The sequence below is a fragment of the Pan troglodytes genome, chromosome 5 (genome assembly GCF_028858775.2).
Source record: "Pan troglodytes isolate AG18354 chromosome 5, NHGRI_mPanTro3-v2.0_pri, whole genome shotgun sequence".
In the NCBI taxonomy this organism is placed as follows: domain Eukaryota; kingdom Metazoa; phylum Chordata; class Mammalia; order Primates; family Hominidae; genus Pan; species Pan troglodytes.
In genome coordinates this window covers 44,940,095-44,957,234 of record NC_072403.2, presented here as the reverse complement: position 1 = coordinate 44,957,234, position 17,140 = coordinate 44,940,095, and the positions used below count along the sequence as shown (strand labels likewise).

Sequence of the window (17,140 nt, the reverse complement as noted above, 5' to 3'; positions counted from 1 at the left end):
GTCAAGACTAAAATCCGCCAGCTCTTTGCCTCCAGAGGTCCCAAGTTAGCAGCCAAACTTGCTGTTAATAGGAAAGAATGTGGCATGTGCCATTCTCCTCTGCCCTTCCTCTGGGCTCAGATTTCTCAACATTCAGTCTCCTCCCAGCAGGCCCCCTTGCCAGTGTGGACCCCCGGCCGCTGCACCATTCCTGCTCCCTCTGTTCAGAGCCAGTTGGGAGGGTGGGGAGGTGGTGTGTGCACAGATGTGTGCATTACTGGCACAGAGTCAAAGGATCACTGTGTCCCTCGCTCAGTGAGCCTGTGCAAGTGCATCTGTCAATTACCCTTCATTAGCATCAAATATTAAAAGCCAGGCTGGTTCCTGGCTGGGCCCATGATCCCCAGATGCCCAACTTGGCTGGAGGTGGGGTGGGTCAGGGCATAGCCCTACTTATCAACCCAGCTTTATCTGACTTGGGAGGAGCTGGTAAATCACAGCCAGGGATTTGGCTCAAGGCTTGTCAACACAGGGAGGCAGCAGGGCAGCCACATGCCAGGAGGCCCAGGGATATTTCATTAAGCCAGACCCTGCTGCTGGAAATAAAACCCCCAATTAAACACTTCCCCTCCCGGAAGCTGCTGCGGCGCCTGTAATCAAGCTAACAGCCGCCCTTCCACGTGGATGCTGGCACTCAGGGCTGTGGAGAGCTGCTCATGAATCCATTAGCTCCTGCACCCTGGCAACGAGGTGGCCAGCAAGGACTACTGGGCCCCCATTTTACAGATGCAGAAGCTGAGACTCAGAGAGGCCAGGCACAGGGCCTCCCCAAGGGAGTGAGGTGAGGGTCAAAGGCCAGGCTCAAAATGAAGGCATCAGCTCAAGGCCAGGGTGAAGTGTACTGTAGAGCATCAGGGCTTAGGAGAAGGAGCTCAGGTTCTGGACAACACAGACTCAAGTTCAAATCCTGGTTCTGCCTTCAACCAGCTGTGGGATGTTGAGCATGTCCCTTCACATCCTCAGGCCTCAGTTTCCTTATCTGTAAAATGGGAAGCATAATGACTTCCCAGAAGATAAAGCATGTGAAGTGCCCGGTACATAGTAGACCTTTGAAACATCCTCCCCCATGCCAGTTTCTTGAAGGGGCACTCCTTCACTGCGGCTGGAGATGGAGCTTGTGACACCACTTCAGCCAGAACTCCTCTGGGGACAAGCTTGGGCCTCAGTTTCCCCTTGGCAACCCCAGGCTGTCGTAAAAACCCCCAGGCTCCACATTACTCAGGGGAGGCACCTGCCAGAGTTTCCAAGAACTGTGAGTTATAGGTTATTTTTAAAGCATTTTATGACTCTCATATAATTAGAACTAAGCTAACAAACAGGTAGGGATCAGGAGGAGGTGTAGCTAATGAGGCTGGAATGATTTGTAACAAGCAGATCAGCTGTTTGTGGGTAAACGAGGCTGCTGAAGGGCCCTCGGGCGGCCAACAGGCTCTCTGAAGCCACTTCAGCCTTCTCCTCCCAGTCTCGTTTGTACCAGCCATTTCCTTTGAATATCTTCTGTCTTTGACTCATCTGCTCCTGCTCTCTCTGCACGATCCTGAGACCCAAGTTCTCAATTAGAGGGGTCAGAATTCAAGGGCTTGGCTGGCTTCTCCAGGACACTGCGTAGTTCCGAGGCCCGTGGCCTGGCCCCATGTCCAGGGTGCTGCCTGGAACCTCACTCCTTGGAGGAGCTTCCTTTTCCCTTCTGCATCTGCCTGTTCTTTCACATCTGGCCCCAGTGTCACCTGTCCCTGGAAGCCTTCCTAATGCCGCCACACTCCTGGCAGAAGGGGTGGCTCTGGCCTCCCTCAGTACCACTGCCTGGGCTGCTGAGCCGACCTTCAGCTCCATGGAGGGAGGTTACCCCTTCTCCCCAATGCACACACTCACACACCTCTAAGGTCTCAGTGGCATCCCTAGCTCCTAACACAACCCAGCTCAGGGGTCTGGTGATTGTTTTGACTTTTGCTGTTTCTCAGATCATCACTCCTCTGCTCCATTCTGAACTCTAGAAGCCTGAGCCATGGGACAGCACCCCTCGGCTTCCCTGGCCTCTGCTGGGTTGGGCCAGTGGGAGGCATTGGCAGAAGATGGAAGGGCAGAGGGAGAGAGAGGCTGGGTGTTCTCCCCTGCTCCCTCCCTGCCTTGATTTGAAGTCTGCCTGTGACTTTGTCCTCTCTGTGGCCACAGCCCTGCTGGGTGGCTTCTCCATTGTAGCCCAGCTGTCATGGGGACCCCCCAGCCCCATTCTTGTCCCTTACTTCTCAGGTCTAGGGGTGCTCAAGCTTTCCATTGTTGTAGTCCCTGGTGCTTTATATGCCTCATTGGTCCCTTTACCTTGCCAGCCTCTGAAAATGAGCCCTCCCCAACATTAAATTCTCTCCAAATTGCCAACTGAGCATGTTTTCTGCCAGGACCCTGCCTGAGATAACTCCCTTCCTTCTCCTTGACACCAGGGCACACTGTGACATTTCTCCACAGGCTACTCGCTTGATCAGCCCAAGAAAGCTCCAGAACTGTCCCCTTCTTCAGAACTGCTCCCACACACCTGGGTGGGGGTCAGGGAAGCCTCCGCTGCCAACCTTTGCCAAGGAAAGCTCCAGGACAGGCCAGAGACAGCAATTACGCAGCTTGAGCCTGTGGTAGTTGTCTCTGAGCATCCGTAACTCAGGGAGTGAGGAGAGGGCAGCAGAGTCGATGATTCCGAGTGTCAAAAAAGGGAGTAAATTAGCCTGGTGAGTGGCAGGGGGACGGGGTGGGGGAAAGGCTGGCAGGGGGCCTGTGCAGTGGCTGTTATCTTCATGGAGAAAGCAATAAAACCATGTTCGCTCATAAACGGGCACCACCAGGACCTATTTCCTGCTCAAATAAAATTAAAGGTGATGGATGGCGCTGCAAGCGGCAGGCAGAGCTGGGGGTGGCTTAGTGCTGAGTGATGGGCCCTGTCCTACTCCTGGCTCCCTGGGGTCTAGAGGCCCAGCAGACGCTGGCCAAGCTGCCAGTCTCAAATCTATGGGAGGCAGAGAAAGTGTGTGTATTGCAGGAAGTCAGGGAGGTATGTAGGGAGGTGGGAAAAATTAACAGCTACCATTTCTCAAGGCCCTGTGGTCCTCCCGACACCCATGTCACTTGGCTCTATACCATCTCCCAGATGAGTCAACCGAGGCACAGAGAGGTCTGGCAACTTGCTCCTGCTTACACGGCTAGTCAGCAGAACCACCAGATTGCAGAGTTCATAGGAGAGGGCAGACAGCTCATCCCTGTCCCTAGAGGTGTGCCCAGACAGCAGAGGGCATCCAGATCACTCACCTGTCTCCAGGCCAGAGCCACATGCAAGGGCACAAACACACACCCCCAAGGAAGACTTTGGTGTAGCAATTAGCCACACTGACTCTAAACCAAGCTTCTGGGTCGCCCACTAATGGCTGTGTGAGCTTGCAAAAGTCACTGAGCACCTCTGTGCCTTAGTTTCCCCATCTGAAAATGGGAGGGTAATCAGAGTACTTGCCTCAGAGGGTTGTGAGGATGAAAAGAGTGTAGCACGGAAAGTGCTTCCAACAGGCAGTATTGGAGAAGGCAGGCCACTGATGGGCCCAGGCTCCTGCCTCCTTCTAGGCCCAGGCTCTCCCTGCTCCCTGGGGAGAGGTGAGTGTATTGTGAGTGTGGACAAGGAAACAGCACTTTTAGGAGACCTGCCTGGGCCTCATCTGACTTCAGTCCCACGTGCCAAGGTGAAGCTTACATTGGGCCCCACCAGGCCACCTCCTCCAGGAAGACACCTGGCTTCCCCAGAGCATAACCTCATGCCCGCACTTGCTTCTGGGCCAGTTGCTGCTTGGGCTCCGGCCCCTTCAAGGTGTGATGATAGGAGCATGAATTGGATTCAAATCCTGGCTCTGCCATTGACCACGTCATTTGGAACAAGTGACTTAAACTTTTTGTGCTTCAGTTTCCTCATCTGTACAGCAGGTATAACCACAGGGTAGTTATAAAATCCTGCTTTTAGGGCAGGACTTGGCACACAGTAGGTACTCAATAAATGCTGGCTATGATGACGATGATGATGGTGATGGTGATGGTGATGATGATGATGATAGGGAAATATCTTTTCTCCCCTTATGGAGACTGGGAGCTCCTTGCCATGAGGGTGCTTGTCTCCTGTTATCCCCCGCGGTGCCTGGGTGAAACTGGGCTCAGCAACGGAGGCTGGGATAGATAGGGGGGCACATTAACTAACCCTCCAGTCAGGGATCCTCTTGCAGCCTCTGCAAATCTCTGTACCCCCAATGAAATGACCTTCCCACCTACCCAGTCACATCTTCCCCAGTACAAGGTCCCCCTTGCAGGCAGGAGTGAGCTGAGGAGGGCTGAGTCTGGTGGGGTTCGTCACCCCACCAATGCCCTGATCACTTCTCCCAGTGAACCTCTAAAGAGTGAGGAAGTAGCTAAATGTCACTGCCAGGTATGGGCTACCTGCATACACATATCATACATACATGTATACACACAGCAGACACCCTGGGTAGCTTCCCTCCCCGCAAGAGTCTGTCCCCACCCAGCTCTTTTCCTGACTACTGAATTGGAAGGGGTCACATTTCTCTTCAGACACTTACTTTCCCTTCCCCACACACTGGCCAGCACTGGCCTCACGCCCAGACCCAGGTGGTACCTCAGGCCATCATGAAACTTATCACTACTGACTGCTCCCCTCACCCCAGGAAAGGCAGGTGGACCACTCACTAGGAGGCCTAAAGACATTCTGGGTGGGGAGGGCTGTGTCTCAGAGGAAAGGAAGCAGCGCCTTGACCTCAGCCTCCTCGATACAGGGGACGGTGGGGGAGGGAGCTCACCACTGCTGACCCAGGGCAGGTACCAGGTCGGGGAGGGGGCTCACCACTGCTGACCCACGGCAGGTACCAGGTTAGGGAGAGGGCTCACCACTGCTGACCCACGGCAGGTACCAGGTTAGGGAGGGGGCTCACCACTGCTGGCCCAGGGCAGGTACCAGGTCAGGGAGGGGGCTCACCACTGCTGGCCCAGGGCAGGTACCAGGTCAGGGAGGGGGCTCACCACTGCTGGCCCAGGGCAGGTATCAGGTCGGGGAGGGGGCTCACCACTGCTGGCCCAGGGCAGGTACCAGGTCAGGGAGGGGGCTCACCACTGCTGGCCCAGGGCAGGTACCAGGGGCAGCTGACATTCACGAACGAGCCTGGCTCCCCGTCTGGCCAGCAGGCGTATTCATCGAAGGTCCGGTTGCAGAACAAGTCTGGGAGCAGAAAGAACAGTCTCTGAGTCCCTGCTTGTGACTGGCCATGGCCCTTTCCCTCCCTTCCCCAAGACCCCTCCCCTCCTCGGAGGCTGCATGCCACTAACCTCTGCTGAATGCTTACTGTATGCCAAGCACTTTCCCCACCCAGCAAGAGCCAAGCAGGGGCACTTGCCACTTATCAGTGGCAGGACCTTGAGCAAGTAACTTAATGTCTGTTTCCTGATCTGTAAAACAGGAGTATTTCCAGTCCCATAGGGTTTTGTGGGATCAAGACTGTATGCTACATAGATAATGGAACATAGTACGTGCTCAATGAACAATCCCTATGGGCCTATTCTTAAATTGCACTTCACAGATTAGAGGGAAATGTTAGCTTACCTTCCTTCTGATCTCACTTAAGATAACCTTCTTTAGGTCATGTGTTATAATTACAGTCAGGATTTCAACCTAGGCCCAGCGGGCTCCAATCCTGTGCTCTTTAAACCACCTTGTGAACTCCCTGAAACATTTATTCCTATAAATGTTTGTGGAGCCCTCAGTCCATGCACAGGCTGGGAGGTGCTGAGGACAAAAATGGAAAGGCCGGGTGCCTGCTCTGAGAGGCTCTAGCTGGGGGGCTGGCCGGGGGTGCAGGGAAGGACACACAGATAAGACAGCTAAGACAGAAATAAGACAGCAACCCCAAAGCAGACTACAGCAAACGAGTAAGGGCCAAATTATGGCAGAAGTCCTGGGGAAGATTTTCTGGATGAGGCAGTGCTTCCGCGGACTTTGAAGAAAAGGAAGATTTTGGTCGGCAGAAAGGAAGGTATCCAGGTGAAGGAATAGCTTGGACAATGAGATGAAGGCAGAGGGCAGGGGTGGCATCCTATAGAGGCAAATGGCTCCCAGCCATGGACATTGAGTTCATCAAAGTCCTCCAGAAGTTGGTTGGGTGGGGAGCACTAAAGGTGGGGAGCCTACGTGGACTCACCTGTGGCGGGAGGTGGATCCTCAGTCAGGGAGCGCTGGCACTGGCGTCGGTATTCTCGCCATTTCTGCACCGTCTCCCAGAGGGACACAGTGGCACCCTGGGGGGAGGGCATATATGGGAGGCCTGTGGGTTCAGCCAGCCCCTCTCCTGCCCCCTCACCCCCTAACACACTTGGTTTCTCAATCTCCATGAAACGTCAAAGCCCCAAATTCTGCCAGGCATCAGCCACCTCTGAAAGAGAGTGAGAATAAGTCACTGCCACCCAGGGGCCCCAGGTGGATGGTTTGACATCTTCATTCCTCCCAGGGTGCATAGCTTGATGTGTCACAAGCACCCAGCAAATGTCTGCTAAATTGATGCTTTTGGGGAGGTGAGTGGGTGAAGGAGGAAAGGAGTGTGTGTGTCTCATTTGTGATCTCTGATCTCACTTAGGAGAGAGACTTTCTGAGGGCCCAGGACTCTAAGCTCCTTCTGGCGCCTAGTCAGCCTGCCTGAGGGCTTCTTGCACTTTCAACCATTCTAGAAGAAGACACACAGGCCAGAGTGGGAGAGGAACTGAATCAAGGGTGCACAGCCCCCCCAGGAAGCAGAGTTAAGGCTAGAATCTGGAGTCCTTCAGATCAGTGACCATGGTAGAATATCGCAAGGTGTGCGGGGGCCGGGGAGAGTAGTGGCGTTCAGGGCTACAGAGAGCTGGGATGTCTGCCATTAGCATTCCTCCTCCAAAACGCACTCACTTACAGATGCACTCAACACAGCCCCCCCCCACCCCACCCCGTGCTCCCCTCTGACACAGCAACCAAATCTAATATTCAACCCAGCTTCTATCCACCCAAAGGAAGAGTCCTGAGGACATGAGGTGAAGGGGTCAGGGAGGTTCCAGAACACTGAAGTCACACGTGCAATGGGAGGGATCCCTCTCACCTGTGAGTAGGGAGAGCTGAGCCTCCACTTCCAGTGAGGTCACCGAAAAGGCTTTTCAGCACACAGACCCAAACAGACCCATCCCACTGAGAATCCACCATTCCTTCTGAGTGTTTTTGTGCACTTCCTTCAGCTATGTCTTGGGGTTGTCGTTCTTTTTAGTTTTTTCCTGAACAGCCTTAAAAATTATAAATATTCGTCCTTTAGAGGCTGCAGATGCTGACATGACCCAAGAGCCCCATGTATAAAATGTAGGACCCATACATAATTTAAAACAACATTTTGCTTTTTGAAATCACAAAAATGTCCACGTGTGCTGAAATTAAAATAGCTTCTTTTTAGAAGCTTGCCCCCTTGCCTTGTAGCGTGCTGGGCACATGCTGGATCCAGTCTCGGGTTCTAGCTGGCTTATCACACACCTCCCTGAGAGACTTGGGTTGCCTTGCTCACCCCTTGCTGCCTTGGAGGCCCCATGGAAGGGCCCAGCTCACTTTAAGCCCCAGCAGCATCCTTGGCATAAGTGTGCCAAGGCGGCAGGGGCTACCCTGAAGGACAGAGCTCTTCTGAGGGCAAAGGTCAACTGTATTTGCTTGGGGAAAAAAAGAACAAGAAATCAAACATAACAGCTGCAAAGGTGTTGTCCATGATATTAGCCACAGCTGAGGAGGTAGCACAGTTTTCATCAGAGCAAGTCCTGGTGGATCAACCCCCACCGCCCCGTTTCCCTTCTCCCTTCTTCCCTCTTCTCCGGGTAAAGGGCTCTTCCATGCTGCCCCTAAATGCAACAGCTGCTGGGGGTGGAGGGCAGAGAGACGGAGAAATCCCCCTTGGTTTCTGTTTCTAGAATGAAAGCAGACCACACACAAGGTCACTGCTGGGAACTGGGGCAGAAGGTGTGTCTGGGGCAGGCAGAGAGACTGTGGAAGCCAGTTCTTCACAGAGGCGGGGGGAGGGGTTAACGACAGCGCCATGAAGGCCAATCTGGCCTCCTGCACCCCAGGGCAGCGCTGTCACCTACTCTGAGCAGAGCTGTGGACATAAAACTATATTCAGACTGGGGCTCCCTGAGGACGGGGCTGTGTCTCCCCTCAGACTGGAGCTTCCTGAGGACGGGGCTGTGGCTCCCCCTTAGGTGAGGGATTCCTGACAGTAAGAGTATCTTGTCCCCTCCCTACACCAGATCAGGGTTTCTAAATACCTTCAAGCCTTCATCCCACCCCTGCAGGCACACACACAGTGCAAACTACCCAGACTTCTGGCCTCTCCCACGCCTCGTATTTACAGAAACCGTAACTGTGCCAGGTTCTGGGTGGTCGTGGGTGGAAGGGAATGCAGGGAGTATAAAGGTGACTGCAGGAGCCCTGCCTGAGAGAGTCTTCAGGCTACTCGGGGGTCAATGCTTTACAGGACAAGTGACATAACAGGGAAGGCAGTGGGTGAAAGTGTTCAGAGAGTGGTTGGGGCAGGGTTCAGTGCAGACTCAAGAGGCCTGAGGGATTGGGGACTGTGAGGTGGGGCTGGGGTGAAGGGGGTTGGAGGCAGACTGGGCTAGCAAGGAGGAGGGCGGGCACTTCAGCAGGAGGGCACAGCAGGGAAAAGGTACAAAGGTGGGGACATCAGTGCTCCGGAGAGCAGAGGAGAGCTGTGGACTGTTATCAGGAGGATTTTTTGGGGCAGGGAGAGAGTGGTGGCGGGCCCTGGGACAGATGGGAGGTTCTGGTTTGGGGAAAGACTGAGTAAATGAGGCTGGAGCCACCCAGTGCCATAGGGCCTGGGTGCCCAGGTAACATAGTGGAGGCTGAACAACCCTGGCCTTGGGCTCAGATCTGGGCCTGGACCTGGGTCACCCAGATATTAGGTTTGCAACCGAGTGCAAGAGTTGTATGTTTTAGGCTCAGCTTACACTTGTGCAAAAGGGAACAGCAGCCCCTCCCCCATGGGATGGCTGTGGGGACTGAGTTAATGCTTAGGATGGTGGGCACATGGAGAAGGCTCAGTCAATGGCAGCAATCCCCATGATTTCTACTGTTTAGTGGAAGGGCAGAGTGGGAGGGAGTGACCAGGCTTCCTGGGGACTGGGGCCCCACCCCTTCCTCACTTCTAGGATCAACATATTCCCAGAAAGAGGAAATGAATATATGTTCATGTCCAATGACCAATCATTCTGCTTAATTTGTGAGATCTTCCAGCAGTAACCACAGCCAATGGCAAAGTGAAGCAGGGAGGAAGCTTTGGACCCCATGCCCTGTGAGGAGGGGCAAGGCCCTGCCCACCAGTGTCCCCCACTCCTCCATTTCATCCTCCCACAACATAAGTCCCTGCTGCAAGCCTGACAAGGTGGGGCTGTGGGTTCTGGGGAGCGGGGAGGATGCAATCCAGATGTCCCTGTCCCTCACAAGGCAGCAGAGCTGACCAGGAGAGCAAAGCAGCGGTCAGAGGGGGTCTAAAGGGCCATGGGAAGGGCAGGATGGCAGTTTCTAGAATCAAGACTTGACAGGCTTCATGGGATCTCTCTGAGGTGGATGAAGGCACATGGAGACGACACCTGGGTTGGAGGTTACAAGAAGGAAGGGGCATCCCTCAGATTCAGGAGTTTTTGGAGGAAGCAGGAGACAGGAAAGAGGACACCAAGAGGGAGTGGTGTGGTCTACAGGAAGGAGCACTGGACAGCGATTTACAAGTTCTTGGTCTAAATCCCAGCTCTGTTGATGCAGGACTGTGGGACACGCTTTATCTTTTAGGACCTCAGTTTCCTCATCAGTTGCCAGTTCTGCCGTCCATAAAATGGGCATATCATTCTTCTCAGACTGCACAGATCCAAAAAGATAAAGCAGGTGAAAATCTTTGTGACTTCTCAAGCCCTGTACAAGCAGGCAGCGTTGGAAGGAAGGACAGCAGAGAAGGAAGCAGGTGGAGTGGAAGCCCCCGGGGTGGTGGGCTTTCCAACACCCCAGGAAGGGGCTCCCTCTCCAAACACTGGCTGCCAATCTGAAAGGCACTCCTATTTCTCAGTGCGAATAAGTGTATCAGATTCTTTCTTTCTCTGGGGACCATTTTGGTGACGGGAAGGAGGTGGCACAGAGGTGGGAGACATGCAGGAAGGCCTGTCAGAAGGAGGAAGGAGGGATTCCAACTCAAATTTCTGGAGTCCCCCGACTAAGTCCAGCCCTTCAGGTTCCCTGGCATCTCCTCCCAGGACCCCAACCTCCTTCCTCTGTATCACCTCCCAGAAGTCAAATCACCCCTTCCATCAACAGACCCCTGTCTCTTTGACCGCCCCTTGTTTTTCTTTCTTTCTTTCGTTTTTTTCAAAAGCTCAGAGCTTACAATCCATTTTTTTTCCCTAAGGGCTTTAGATATCTGAACGAAAGGACAGGAAAAGGAATACTACACACATGTTCTTACAGTCACAAAAACCCCCACGTGGACACACTGTCACACGCATCATCACACACGCCCCCAAGCACATTCCCAATACTGAGACACTGACACAGACTCTCTCCCACCACACACAATCACTCACAGACTGCCAGGTACACAGTCGCATGCTGAGACACTGTCCCCAACACACACACACACACACAGAGGAACACACAGACACTCTCACATGCACACTATCTCTCCTGCACATATAGACACACACTAGTTGACACCCATTCACACACCAAGATGCCCCCCCCACACACACACACACAGACCCTCCCACAGACACAGTATCACATGCAGGGTCACAAACACATAGACACTGTCAGATGTACAGTTGCATGCTGAGATGTTGCACACACAGGGACTCATTCCCACACAGACTGTTACACACAGGGTCACTCACACATACCTGGGAACTGGGGGCTCATATAGCCCACTCCCTTCTCCCCCTGGTCTGTCTCAGACTACCTGTCTGTATCTCTGTCCCCTCCTCCAACCACCACCACCACCACCACCACACACATAGGAATTTTCCTAGGGGCAGGCTGCAGCTGAGGAAGGCTGTTTTGCCTTGGTGCAAGGCATTCGAGGGCAGGATGTGGTTTCTTGGTTGCTCCTGCCCCAGCCCCCAGCCTGGGTCCTGTCCAGGAGGAAACCCAGCTTAGAACAATGTCCGCACTGATCAAGGCTCAGCCCTGGACTCCACCTGCCATTCACTAGAGTACAGAGACCCAGGGTCTCCAACAGCCCCTCTCTCGTACTATCCTGCAGCCCTGGAAAACACTTCCGGATCCCCAAGGACAAATGGGTCAGTTCTGCCATTTGACTAAAGTGACTAAAGTTGCCATTTCAGGGCAACTTTTCTCAATCCCCTCCATAACCCTATGTGATAGAGCTTATGATCCTTATTTACAGATAAGGACATGTATTGGGGATAACCAAGTGTCCAACTCCAGATCACCAGCTAATAGCAGACCCTATATTTGAATCCAGTTGTGTCTGATTTTAACTTTGAGTGTCAAAGGCTTGCCTGTCTCCTCAGTAGGCCCGCTCCCTCACCAGGGTATTGGAGAGGTAAGGACCAGGGTAGGGGAATGAGCCTTCCCAGCAGCAATGAAACAGTAGCCTAGGGCACCTTCTTCAGAAGTCAACTCAGCCATCCCCCTACCTGCAGGGATGCTGTTTCCAGCCTCACGAGACCTGACAGTGAGCAGCTCACTCTCAGAGGTCTCCCTTCAGTCCCGTCTGAGTAGGAGGTGTTAGGTCAAGAGCCCAGCCATTCACCCCTTTCTCTTCCCTGCTCCTGAACTGCTGGGCTACTTTATACAGGGGACCCTCTTTTTCTGAATTCTCATTCCCCCATCAGCAACATGAGGGGAGTAACTCTAACCCTTTTGACTTCATAGACAGAAAACAAAATGCAAAATACACTATTTTTTAGTCTTATAAGCACGCATGATGTTGTGTCATAATTGTTGCAATCTATCCTTAACACCTCCTGTGACTCAGATCTCCGTGGCAGCTCAGTTTCCCATGACAAGAGCACCCCCTCAAAGCTCCCCTCCCTGCTAGGACCTGTCCCCTCCTATCCTTCTCTACCACCCCAATCCTGTTATGCCCCCAGGATGCCCAGCTTTTGCCTTAGGCCTGGGGCTAAGGAGTAAAATCGGATCAGAGGAAAGTGTGGGTTCAGGAGCCTGACACTTCTGGGAATAAGGCCTCTGGGAAGACAGCTCACAGAAACTTTCCTCTTCCTTTTGCTTTCTTCCCTTCATTCAAACCAGACCTGTAAACCTGGCCTGGAGGAGGATGGAACCAGGAAGCAGAGCCTCCTCCCCTATCCCAACCCAGTCCGTAAGAGGAGGGAACGATGGGCAAGAACCACATCTTGGGTCTGCAGCCCTGGCCCCTGAAAGATCCCAGCCGCACCAGGAAAACCAAGGCCTGGCTGGGGGAGCTGTGGGGAAGGTGTCTTGGAAGGGGGAGGTTGTCTCCTGGGGCTCAGGACAGCAGCTGGGCTGGGGAACAGGGGCAGAGAGAGGATGCGTCTGGAAAATAATCTGGGGGCTGAAAAATGTGCTGGCATCTTAGCTGAGAGGTATGTCTGTCCACATCTGGGGTTTCAGCCGAGGTGGAGTCTGCCCTCACCAAGGCAATGGTTCTGGGACAAACTTCAAGGTTCGTTCAGGTCCACTCCCCACAGATCTCAGTTCTTTAGGTCTGGGGGTAGCAGTGGGAGGTGATAGGAAGAACCTGTTTCCTGACCCAGGACAGGCCACCCAAGTCTATGTCTCCTCTCTGCTCAAGCAAGTCCCAGCATCTTTGGACAGCTCCCCTCTTCAAAAGCAGCTGACCACTGTCCCTAGCCCAGGAGCCCAGGGCAGGAAAAGCAACAAGGGCAAGAGAGAGGGGCTGCGGTGGTCCACCTGTGGCCTGCTCTCTGGTGGCACCAAGGAGCCCAGGTGTTCTTGCATGTCCCAGTATGCCTTCTCTTGGGGCCTGCTGTCAGTGCAGGATGAGAATGGGAGGTCAGCAGAGTGGGTGAGTGGGGGCGCCTGGCTGCTTCCAGGGGGGCACTGAGCCTTCTGCCTGTTTGCTACAGAGGCTGGTAGGGGACAGGGGGGTAGGTTCCATCTGGGAGGTCACTGGGAAGGACAAGCTGCCACCGCAGGGCCCCAGGAGCCATGAATCAAAGGCTGTGCTGGGGGCTGATGAGAAAGGGAGAGGAGCCGGGTCTCCGCACCCTGGCCCTCTCAGCTCCTCCCAGGGCCTTCTCAGGGTCTTTGAGCAGGTGGATTGTCTGGGGAGGCACTGCGGGAGAGGGGTCTGGGTCAGACTGTGGGGCAGAGGGAGTCCGGGAGGATGCCGGGCTGTGCCAGGGCCGCTGACACGGTTTAGAAGGAGTTGGGAAAGTGCTGGGGAGAAAGGAGAAGCGGAGCAGAAGTCAGCGCAGGGCGGCCGCGGGGCAGCGGGTGCCCGGGCAGAGGGACCCGGGTGGCGAGGAAGAGGGCGCCTCGCTGGGGTTGGGGGGAATCCTCTGTAGTCCAAGCCCTCACCTGGGCGTTCCAGCCCAGGGGCACCAAGTCTCCAGTCCCTACTCCCCACGAGGCTTTCGGATGCCCCCGCCAGCGGTCTCGGAGTTTCGTTCAAGTCCCGGGGCCCTCGACCAGGACACTGCGCCTGCAGCCCGCAGAGCCACCCGCCTCCCCCGGTGTCGTCGGGGTCCCTGGATCTCACCTGGGGGCGGGGGCCGGCCCTGCCCACCATCCCGAGCAGCAGCAGCGCAAGGCGCAGCGGGCCGGGGGCGCCGGCCATGGCGGGGAGTTCAGGACTGGGCCATCGCTGCCACCTGCGGAACCGCGTGCGGAGACTGATCCCGGGCGGGTGGCGGGCGGCGGGGGAGGAGCCGGCGAGGGGCCGCCCTGCCCGCGGGAGGGGCCTGGCAGGGTCCCGGTTCTTCCGGCCGCCAGAGACCCCTGGGCCCGCCCCGCCGCACCCCTCTGCCGGTCCCGGGCCGGGAGATAGTGGGCACTGCTCTCCGAGCGAGCGAGCGCGGCTGGGAATCAGGAAGCGCAGGAGGCGGCCACCAGCTCTGAGCGCCGACAGTGCGCCTGGCCGGCTTTCAGCGACAAGCCAGGCCCTCCTCCCACCCTGGCACCCCGGACCTCCTCCCGGGTCTCCCAGCTGAGGAAAGCTACAGCAACCCCCGCCCATTCAGGGTCCCTCAAAGGAAACTGAGGCCTGAGGAGTGGACGGGACTTGTCCAAGGTCACACGGCTTGGCAGGCCACTCCTGGAAAGTATCCTCAGAGCCAGGGGTGACTAATAAGAACTTTTTTTTCCCAGGATTACCCCTTCCCAGGTCCTCTTCTCATTCCCATGTTCTGTCCTGAAGGCAGGCCCAGGATAGTCAAGGTTGGGGGTGGGGAGACTGACAAATGGATCCACAGAACTCTGACAGTCGGAAGGGTCTAGAGGTTCCCCTCTACCTGGAAACTTCAGCATTGCAGGGCAGGGAGGGATGAGGCTGGGGTCTGCCTTTCTGGAAGCTTCCCTGCCACCTCTTGCAGCTCCAGCCTCCTGCTCTTGTAACCTGTGTATGTGTGATAATGTGTGTCCATGGCTGTTCCTGCCTTCTTTATCTCTCTCCCTGCTTCGCTTCTTGGGGACTCTGGATTTTTCCTGTCTGTTTCCACTCCCACCCCTAAACACTGCAGGGCCCTCAGGTTCCCTTCTTACACCCAACAAGTGGAAAGAGAACGCTAAGAGGGCACTGACTGTATCTTCCCTAATGCTCTTGAGAAGCGGGGATGGGAAAAGAGGATCCCATGCCACTCTTAGGAAAGATGAGTTGTGGCAGAGCCCAGCCTCGGACCTGCCGTGGGGCATGTCGACTAAAGGGACAGGAAGTTTGTGAAAGTAGCTACTCCTGGGGAGAGAACTGAACTTCTCAAAGTCCTGAGGAAGGCTGGACCTGCCTGAGCCCAGGGAGGGAGACAGCCAGTGGGAGGGGCCCCTGGCTTCCATTCAGCAGGAGAGACCCTCCTCTCCAGCAAGCTCTGGTTCCACCACCTGAGACTCATTTATTCCCTCCCCTCCCAAGAGGTCGGTCTAGCAGGGACCTTCTAGGTATCACTTAGGATTAGGTTGTTCACCTGGGAGTGACAGAAAATCCCACCCCAAACAACAATGGCATAACCAAGGGCTCTCTCATGTAAAGCAAGGCCAGAGGTTCAGCCCAAGGTTGGAGTGGCTGCTCCCTGATCATCAGGGTGCCTGGGTCTTCTAGCTTCCACCATCCTCTGGTCCAAGATTTCCACCTCATGATCCAAGGTGGCTGCTCCAGCCACGATATCCAAATTCCAACCAGCAGGAAGGAGGAATGGGAAGGAGATGGGTGCACCTCCACCCATAAAGACACATCTTGAAAGTGGCAGCCATCAATTCCACACCTCTTGCTCAGAACTTAGTCACATAGGCACTGCTAGCTGCAAAGGAGGGTGGGAAAAGCACCCTCTATTCCAGGCAACCATGGGCAAGGTTAAATACTGGGCTTTTATACTCTAGAAGAAGGCAAATTTTAAAAAAGATACTGGAAGTGAGTTTTAGGCACTGCTATATCAAGTTTGGGGTGGAGAGAGGAGAAAGGAAGAGATAGAGAAGCTATTCAGACAGAACTGGGGTCTTTATCATGAATTTGTCAGCCTCCAGATTACACTGATTCAGCAAGTATCTATCGAAAACCTACCATGTGCCAGACACCATTCTAGGTCCTGAGGATACAATTGGTGATGCTGTCCCTATCTTCAGAGAGATTATATTCTAATACAGGAGGGAAACATTAAATAATTATTGGAGTCATTTATAATTGTGTAAGCACTATTATGGTAAGCAAATGCCCCCAGCACTTATAAGGCCATGTTTTCTCTGCCAGGGGGCTTTCTCTGACTTGGAGAACATTTTTGCATTCAGCCAGTGCAGGGTAGGTACCCCTAAGAGCAGCTGTCAACCATGGATGGACAGGAGTGGATGGATAAATACCCCATCCAGAGGTGTGTACCACAGTCTCCCAGAGGTCCCCTGTGCGATGGAGCCCAGCTTCCCACAGCAGTTACCTGCTCAGTAATGCACCCTGTGTTGGCTTCATTTCCTCACTTGTCCCACTTTCCCACAGTAGGGTGCCAGTGCTTCCGGGGTCACACCTCACATAAACAATTTGGCTGGGCATGGTGGCTCACCGTCTGTAATCTCAGCACTTTGGGAGGCCAAGGTGGGCGGATCACCTGAAGTTGGGAGTTCGAGACCAGCCTGACCAACATGGAGAAACCCCATCTCTACTAAAAATACAAAATTAGCCGGGCGTGGTGGTCCATGCCTGTAATCCCAGCTACTCGGGAGGCTGAGGCAGGAGAATCACTTGAACCTGGGAGGTGGAGGTTGCAGTGAGCCAAGATCATGCCATTGCACTCCAGCCTGGGCAACAAGAGTGAAACTCCGTCTCAAAAAATAAAATAAATGAAAAATAAATAAATAATTTGTCCTTAAATCCTTATCTCAGGATCTGCTTCTGGGAGAGCCCAGCTGAAGACAGTGTGCATATGAGGGTATTTAGGAAGCTCAGGGCCTGTCCCTCCTCTTAACATCTGGGGGTCCAAAAACCTCTAAGTTTGCTGTGATGCTAGGACAGAGTATGGACTCGGGAATACAGTTTCCTTCTTTCCCCTTGCTGTTACCAGGGCCTCTCACTCAGGCTCCTTAGAGCAGAGGAAAGGATGAGCTCCCTAAGAGCAGAGATTTGAATGGATGGCATACTGTTTGGTTAACTGTTAACACCTGTAATCCCAGCTACTCGGGAGGCTGAGACAGGAGAATCGCTTGAACCCAGGAGACGGAGGTTGCAGGGAGCAGAGATCATGCCACTGCTCTCCAGCCTGGGTGACAGAGCAAGACTCCATCTCAAACAAACAAACAAGCAAAAACCCTTGAAAACAAAGACAATAGCTACTACTTATTGGGCCAGGAGCTGCT

General features: G+C 54.3%; 1 protein-coding gene across 5 annotated transcripts in view; it reads right to left on the bottom strand.

The window, feature by feature from the left end:
* Positions 1-14,090, bottom strand: part of GLP1R (glucagon like peptide 1 receptor) — a 42,674-nt gene extending 28,584 nt beyond the window's left edge. For 3 of the 5 annotated variants that reach the window (XR_001718400.3, XR_001718399.3, XM_016955393.3), the window contains exons 1-2: positions 6,264-6,491; positions 5,180-5,287 (exon numbers count right to left, since the gene is read on the bottom strand). Coding sequence is in view for 2 of the 5 variants with exons in the window: in XM_016955393.3 (XP_016810882.1) it covers positions 5,180-5,287; positions 6,264-6,453 (298 nt within the window). In the remaining 3 variants the exon portion in view is untranslated. Of the gene's footprint in view, positions 1-5,179; positions 5,288-6,263; positions 6,492-13,850 lie in introns of those variants that run through there. The other 2 variants (XR_001718401.3, XM_527380.7) reach the window with 2 other exon arrangements.
* Positions 14,091-17,140: the final 3,050 nt, after the last annotated feature.